The 8,379-nt window shown below is 45.4% G+C and overlaps 1 protein-coding gene across 2 annotated transcripts; it reads right to left on the bottom strand.

Annotated features, from left to right (window-relative positions):
* Positions 1 to 5,098: 5,098 nt before the first annotated feature.
* hes4 (hes family bHLH transcription factor 4) lies at positions 5,099 to 7,092 on the bottom strand. 2 transcript variants are annotated; one of them, XM_085146712.1, is made up of 4 exons: positions 6,731 to 7,092; positions 6,453 to 6,548; positions 6,260 to 6,347; positions 5,099 to 6,153 (listed from the first exon to the last, which is right to left on the bottom strand). In XM_085146712.1, the coding sequence occupies exons 1-4, from the start codon at positions 6,836 to 6,838 to the stop codon at positions 5,570 to 5,572; spliced, it is 876 nt and encodes a 291-aa protein (XP_085002838.1). In that variant the 5' UTR covers positions 6,839 to 7,092; the 3' UTR covers positions 5,099 to 5,569. The 2 variants fall into 2 exon arrangements, with proteins under 2 accessions (XP_085002838.1, XP_085002839.1); XM_085146713.1 differs by having other exon boundaries at positions 5,099 to 6,150; positions 6,731 to 7,091.
* Positions 7,093 to 8,379: the final 1,287 nt, after the last annotated feature.

Here is an 8,379-nt window from a genome sequence, read left to right as displayed (position 1 = left end):
TATTATGGCAATGCAGTCAGATCAATTTGAACCTAAAAGGGCACATTTATGCTTTAGGAAGGTGCACAACTAAAAAGGCCGTGGCAAAAAGATAAATATATCTTAGCGCGTGATCAGTAAATCCTGTCACTTTGTGAAAAAGACTGACCAGTGAGAGAGTAATAAAATACTCACAGAGGAGTGCAAACTGATAACATCAGTGTGTCTTGTCTCTTACAAGTAGTTGGCACCGTTGACCAACATCAGTGACCAACAGTGTCTGTAAACATATATGTGTTGCATTTAACTTGCACGAGCCTCGAGTAAAATAGGTCAAAGGCTGTTTCTCACAGTCATCAAACCCCACAAAGCAAACGCATATGCTTAAACACCACTGTCGCCCACTACCACACACTCGCACACACACACACACACACAAAAGGAAAGGAAGAGGACAAATTGTGCTCCCACACAAACAACAGAGGCAGACAGAGGTATCCTCTACAGACATATGAGTCAGACCTGTGCAGGCTCTTCTCAGGTGTTAAACTGGGTACAAGTCGGGGCATGCAGTGAGCCACGAGGTGAGTCACACACAGCTGTGCATCAATGACTTGAGAGGACATTTAGTTAGTTTGCATTTTCTTCCTGGAGACTTAATCTGATTGTAACCAGAACTACAACTTGCCTAATCCCAACCTTAGCCTAACCCTGAAGCATTTCTTCACCCCAAAATGCAATGACATGCTTTTATTCTACACATGAGAAGCTTCACAGTGCAACCAGATTTCAGTCCCCACAACTGAGCAATGTCTGGACCCCTTCCCACCCCCACCCCCCCCACAAACACACACACACACACACACACACACACACACACACACACACGCACGCACGCACGCACACACACTTCTATCCAGGTTTCAAACACTAGGTGGCGATATTGAGTTATCATCTTCTATTAATTCTTAATAGAATAGTATAGAATAGAATTCATCAATAAAATTAACCACAGATGTAAACACAAAATACACAACCTATCTTGCGAGGTCTCCATCATGAAACATTCATCTGCATCATCATAAATGGACTGCATCCTGCAACATAATATTTCGGTTTTCATTACAAAATAAAAGGTTTTGTTGTCTAAAAAAAAGAAAATAAAGACAATATATTTATTAAATAGACAAGTGAGTCAATTAAAATCCTAATTGTCATGTTTAACTTGGATAATTGAGCGTTCATATTTCTTTATCTTTAAATTAAGCTGAGTTAAACTGAGATGGGACCATATAATTTAGTTACCACACGTCATTAGACTCGGTGTTAGTCAAGAAAACAAGCTCTTGATGGGAGCTGCTCTGGAGCTCCTTAACATGATTGCATCTTCAAACTGTTTCATTTTAATATCTCATACATTAGTTGATCATCTCTGAGATTAGTGTTTCTGAAGCCGTGCAAAAATAGAGCAACAGCTGTCAAAGCTGTAGAGCAAAGACAAGGATTACCCCGCCTCAGCAGATTTAAAAAAACAAACAAAACAACAACAAAAAAAAAAACATAAATAAAATTTGTCCACTTTTGAAGACGGGGCTTCTTCACCTAGGAGTCAGCGGGGTGACCTCTAACCCTGTCAAGAGGACCCTTTACTTTCTCTTGTGGAATTTGCACCAGTGGCAAAGGCTGTAAGCCAAAGGCCTCATGCTGTGAAACTGAAGAAGCTGCTGAAAAGCCAAACCTGGCTTCAGAAATACGTTCTGTAGACAAGCGGTGAGGATCAATGGAGCCCGCGCGGCACCCAGACCCTGTGATATTTGATCAGGCTGGACATGTCCCCTTGCGTCTGCACACCCTGCCTCACCTTCTCTGTCTGCTCGCACCCAACACCTCACACCCAGTCCCAGGGATAAGTGCTCCCTTACTATAAATACATGGACAGGATGGAAGCTTGAGGGAGCCAAAAAAGACCAGGCAGGGGGGAGGAGGTAGGCAAGTATGGACAAAACTTAAAAGACTGAACACCTGATAAAGTACAAAGCAATTCAATTTGAGGTCAAACTTTAAAACACACACATTCTATCAGCTTAACTCGGAGCTGCTTCATGCATCATCTGCACTGAAATAAAAACACCTGCAAGTGTGTCCATTTTGTACTTTCACAGTTTCAGTGTCTTTTTTCAACATCCCCACCCCTCTAAATCTGTCGTTCTCCTCTCCCTGTACAACCCTCTCTGATTCTCAAGAAAACAGGTGCAAAGAGGAGTGTCCGCACACACACATGCACAGACACAGACAAACATACACTTACACATACACACAGTTCATGCCTGATACAGCCCCTCCTTTCAAAACCTGTGACCAAAGCATGCAGAACATTTCCCTATGTCCTCCTTGCAGCAGTGACTTCAGCTGAAGTAGCAAATATAGGCTGTCCGCTATCTATCTATCTATCTATCTATCTATCTATCTATCTATCTATCTATCTATCTATCTATCTATCTATCTATCTATCTATCTATCTATCTATCTATCTATCTATCTATCTATCTATCTATCTATCTATTTTCGGAGAGCTTTCCTAGCTCTCTATTATTTTAAAGTAAGTGCAGAGAGTGCTGCATCCCTGTATGGAGGCTAAGGCTGCAATTGCATACAAAAAGCACCGAGCTCTGCCTAAACAATACAAACAATTGGATTTGGAGGGAAAGGTGCTGATAAAAATTTGGCGCCAACTTGTGCGCATGTTATCCGCCATTCAGTCGCTAATGAGAATGATAATTTGTGGGCTCCTCTGATGACCCCCTACCCCCTCTTCAATAGTGACTTCTCCCTAGGGACTTGATTGCTCAGGTCCCGGAGGGACATCCAGCCCTCTGTAGGAATCCTTTTCTCGACGGATTCCCTCCTGTTTCGTTTTGTACATAGACGATGATCCAAACTCAACAGCATGGAACTTCTAGATTTGTTAGGCAATAAACATGTACGCACGTTTAAGCAGTTCATATCTGAAAGCAGACCAATAACAGCATAGGTGGGCTACCTCTTTCTGTGGACACCTCTGCGTCAGCTGTTCATATTTTTTTTCTGTTGTTTTATGAAACATTTACATTTTGCCACCGTCTCTATAAGCCTATTGTGTTTACCTTAAAGCAGCTGCTGTTGAGTAATTCAAAGCAAACAGTGAATATAGGATTTCTTTATCTTCCCTCCTAGCTCCCAGCCTGTCCACAGAGGCAGCTTTAACCTGATTTGCAAACAGTTTAAAAAAGGTTGCCATGAAAATATGACGGACTCGGTTAACTTCTCTTGGGAGTATGTAGCCTTACAGCTCGATCCGAGTTCCCTCTCTTTAATCCCTCATGTTTACACCGGACCAGGCGCCCCTTCTTGGCGGCCACGCGTGTGTGTATGTTCGCCTCCTCACCTCCGCAGAGCGGCTGCACGACCCGGCCTGCCAGCGGGGATTTACTGACTGGCGCTGTGCCCGGCCGCAGGCAGACTAGTTCGCTCGGTTCTCACGACCTCAGCTACACAAAGGCATCTCTGAACTATTAACTCAGACACGAAGGCAGTAGGAACAACCGCAGAACCCACACATGCTGCCAACTGGTGTTTCAGTATGCCTCCTCGCAGAAAGAAGCTGCTTGAGGATCACAGGCAGTGGGGTTTCAGTATGCCATGTACTGCGGGTGTCATCTGCAGGGCACTGCCACTTCACGGGGGGGAGGAGGGGGGGGGGGTGAAAGTGAGAACGCAAGTACACGAATCGACAAAGCAGTCCAACTGTAAAGGGGAGATTAAAACCAGGAGTTGTGACTACAAGGTATCACTGAAAAACACCCTTTAGAGGTCACGTAGGCAGTGCCAGGGAACTGTGAAGAGATTCTATAAACAACTTCAATTTCTTCACATGTTTTTAGTCTCGGAGCCTAAAACAGCTGCTTTTGGTCGGAAGGTATGAACCCTAAAAGTTTAAATAACCCATTACGCGTAAAACTTTACGAACATAGATATTTTTCTATATTTGCGCACGCGTCTTAAATGAATGAAGCACTACAAATGTTTATTTTGCATGTGTTGGCGGCCAGGGCAGATAAAACACTTTAAACCCGTCTTACTTTTGCCCTGTGCCAGTCATGCACAGCTAAGGCGCGCCGGTGGAGTATTAAATGTTGAGGGGTTTTGACCGGGCTGTAACCTAATCCCAAGTACAGGGGCCCGCTGACTGCAAGTGGCTGACACACGGCTTGCACCATGCCGGTCGACACAGAAACACTGTCCTCAGTTCCGGACCCCACTAACTGGAGGAAGATATGTTTTCACCCAGGGGTAAACAGAAAGTGGGAAAAGGAAAGGGAGATCACTGTTACGCAGAATCTTCGCAGGGCGCTGTGCGGAAAAGTCACCTAAGCAGATGTAGGCCGCAGACTGGAAATAAAAACAAGGCAGTTTAAATGATTGTGTGTCAGCGCGTGGGATGGGGGATGTAATCAGGTTACAATATTCCACAGCCTGCAGTTTTATTTGTCTTCCAGTGCCACGACTTCCGCCAAGGTCCCCTGCCCTCAAAGCGAAGTCTAACCAAGTTCCCTCCATTCCGCTTGGAGTGGAATCGAACAATTGATCCACAAAAGAAAGCGAGGATCCTTCCATATTCTCCTTTCACTGAAGCAATCTGTTAGTGACATTAACCCCTGAGCGCATTTCCCAGGCTCTTGAATAGGGTTTGAGACTTTTTAAAGCTCCCGCTGCATACAGGATGAGACCCTTTTCAAACTTTTAATTACCTTTGTAGCAGCAGAAAAATACACCCTTATTGTCCCCGGGATCATTCTTTAGAGGACCAGATGTAAGGAGCTCCCGCCAAACTGGTGACAAGGTGGCCACTTTCAACCTGTGGTAGCTTAACTGATGCAGGGGTTTACACTGTGAACATGAATATTAAAATATATTGTTTACCCCCTGATTTATCCTTAACTCTGACCACAGTTTGATCCTTGATATGACTTTTACGCGTTAAATAGAAGTTTTACGCATGGCGTGTGACATAATAGAGGCGCATACGGATACTTCCTAAAATTAATTAATGACGTGATAGAAGCAGGCTGAAGACGAGACATAATTTCTGAAACCTCATTTATTAAAACAGTGGGTGAACACCCAACTTCTTTTCAAACACAAAACAACAAAGAATATAAAACACAGCTTTGGTATAACAATCAATGACAACTCTATACAAAACTAAACCTTTTCATAAAAAGTACTTCATCATAACAAAAATACAAAGAAAGAAAGAAAATCCTATAAATCTTCCATCTGCATGTTTACCACGGACATCCAAATGTTGGAATCAACAATAAATTATATATATAGATATACTTATAAAAACATGCGCCATTTGAGGCAGCACCTGTTCCATAAAACGAAACAACATGAACTAGTGGGAGGGGGTATTAAGTGGTTAGAGTTACCATCCCATAGCGGAAAAGTCACAGGTTCAACCCCCGTAACGTTGTGTGCAGTCACTTAAAAGTCTAAATTGAAAAAGTAATGCGAACTGGATTGAAGTGCAGTCTCTGGTTCCTTTGAGCTACCACGGCCGCCACACAGGCTCGCTGCTCTCAGAGCCGGTGCTGACCCCCACTGGGCTGACCGCCTGGGACCCTCCGGAGAAGGACGTCATGCCATGAACAGGAGATGCTGCAGTGGGTGCTGAGCTGCCGTGCACCGGGCTGGCGTTAACCGCAACAGGCACTCCTGCGTTTGCGTAAAGAGGGATGACAGGGGCCGTGGTGGAGGTAAAGGCCGGGTTGGGGATCAAAAAAGCAAACTGTCCATCTGTTGCGGGCACCAGCTGGAACCCACCAAAGACCTTGGGGGACACGGCCTCAGCGGGACTGAGCTTGGGGCCCAGTGCGGCCCCGCTGATGGGCAGAGTGGATGGAAGCTGCACATGCAGGGGCTGGGCCAGGTGTGCCTGCTGAGACGGGGACTGCTGCTGGTAGTTCATAGACATCATCTGGCTCAAGCAGTTGGATAGATGGTTGAGGAGCCTCGACCTGACCTCAGAGTTCACCCCCTCTGAGGTGGAGAGAAAGCGGGTGACCTCGTTCATGCATTCGTTGAATCCGGCTCTGTATTTGCTCAGGACCGTGGCGTCAGCTGAGAGCGCTGCTGGTCGAAAGAGGGAGGACGCGATATTAGTAACTTATAAGCAGCTTTGCGACTCTTTCCGAAAGTCGTGGCTTTACGACCCACTTCAGTTATTATATCAACTTACCGCTCATCTGTACGCGCTGCAGGTTCCTCAAGTGCTTCACTGTCATCTCCAGGATATCTGCTTTTTCCAGCTTGGAGTGTCTGGAGCTCTGTTGAAAGGGAATAGGAATATTTAAAACCAACTCATTATCTACGAATAAGAATAATACAAATATTTCATTACAAAAAAGTTTCTAGGATAAGTTTGAACTTACATCTTTTTTAAGCGCGTCCAGGATGAGTGTCTTGAGCTGTCCCAGGCTTTCGTTAATTCTGGCTCTCCTGCGTTTTTCCATGATGGGCTTTGAAGACTGCAAATAAAAAAAAAGAAATTCTTAAGTAAATATTTTATTTACTAATCGCATATACGGATTTGCACGACTGCACGGTGATGTCATATCTCTAACATCTCGTAACTAAAGGACAAACTTGTACAAATATTCCTCACTTGAGGAGAATCCCCTCCGTTCTTTTAAGACATTAAATTTCTTACTTTTCTGTGCTCGCTGGCGTTTTTTGGCTTGTCCGGTGTGTGCGATCCGTTTGCAGGTGCGCCGGCAATAGGGGATGCCGTCTGCTTTTCCATAGTGTCAGCTGGCATTGTTGATTAAACCAGGTAAAACAAAAAGGCGTGAAAAAGTAAATCCTTACTGCGAGCTCACGGATAAAAGGAGAGAGAGAAAATCACTCGGGGCCACTGCAGGATATAAAATAAGATATATGCCTGACAGCCGAGTCCCACGGACGAGTCTGCCTTGCGCCGCTTGTTATCACTGAACTGTCTTGTGAGTACGGTGCGTGCGGTGCGCCGCTCAAAGCCACTTTCCACTTCTGTCGCTGACACACGCCGCAGCGCTACTTATACCCGGCTCGCGTGCTCCCAGTTCGTGTGAAACCCTCTCTGCATTCTTTCCCACACTCGCTTCAGCCAATAGCAGAGAGGACTCACCCATTGGGCGCGGGGCAGACCGCTGATTGGACAACACCCCCGCGGGCCGTCAGTCACGCGCTGCTCAATCAGCCCTGCAGAGACAAACAACAAAGCGGGGCGAGCGGCAGCGGCCCGGCCGGCCTGTGAAGTGATAAGGGAGGCAGGGAGGGAGGAGGTGGGGGTATTTGCTTCCAACTTTACTCCGTCAAAAAATGTTGTAGTGCTTGTGTGTAGCTATGTGTGTGCTTATGTGTGTTTGTGTGAGCGATATGAATGGAGAGTCTATACACAAAGTCTTTACTGGGCAGACCTTCCTTTGACGTGTTTTCCTCCCGGCAGCGATAACAATCAGTGCGGGTTATTAAAATTTTTGACGCTACATTGTTTTGATGCTGTGAATTAATTCATGCCTGTTTTAGAGGATTAAAGTCTGCTTGGTGGTGACTGTATCCCCAGTGAATGCAGAGCAGCATACTTTTTTCTACCCCCCGACACACACATTCCGAACAAATTTACACTCTTATTTTAAAACTCCTCTCTGCCTCCGAGGAGGAGAAGACGTCTGTAACGACACGCGAAGCGGTTTGCAGCAGCACGCACCAAGCCAATGGCGTGCGGTCACTTTATGCAAATAACGCGGAGGGCTCTCTGATTGGCTGTCTGAACAGCTTCACGTCAATCATGCCGGCGCGGGAGCCAGCTCAAAGAGGTGGCGGTGGTGGAGGAAGAGAAGGAGGGGGGTGGCACATCTGTCCGCGTGCCATGCGCGCACGGTCTCTTCCCGTCTTCACGGAGCACGTGCCAGAACTCGCAGATTAGAGCTTGCAGACCAAGGAGCGTATAATATCGGGATTGGCAATATGAAAACGTTATATTTAACACGAATAGAACAAAATAGAATTCGAGTAGCTTCGGAAGATATTTAAACTGCAATAATAAATACTCGTGCTTGCAGCTCTGATCTTTCGGTGGAGCCTCTAATAATTGCACCAATAATCATATATTCAGTTTAAAGTACATACGTACTTGTAGAGGACAAATCACAGATAGTCACAGTTTCTTTTAAAATAAAATAAAGTCGCTCCAGCCAGACGTTTATGTCGACACAGAATAAGAAAACCTGGGAATCTGTGCGGATCTATTCAGTTTGTGAGGCCATTAAAACACACGAACACCTTTCGTGTACATTTGTGTATGGACAAGCACGTCCT

This window comes from Neolamprologus multifasciatus, chromosome 20, assembly GCF_963576455.1.
Source record: "Neolamprologus multifasciatus chromosome 20, fNeoMul1.2, whole genome shotgun sequence".
NCBI classification, from domain to species: domain Eukaryota; kingdom Metazoa; phylum Chordata; class Actinopteri; order Cichliformes; family Cichlidae; genus Neolamprologus; species Neolamprologus multifasciatus.
The sequence above is the reverse complement of the archived record's forward strand: the minus strand, read 5'-3'. Positions and strand labels throughout refer to the sequence as shown.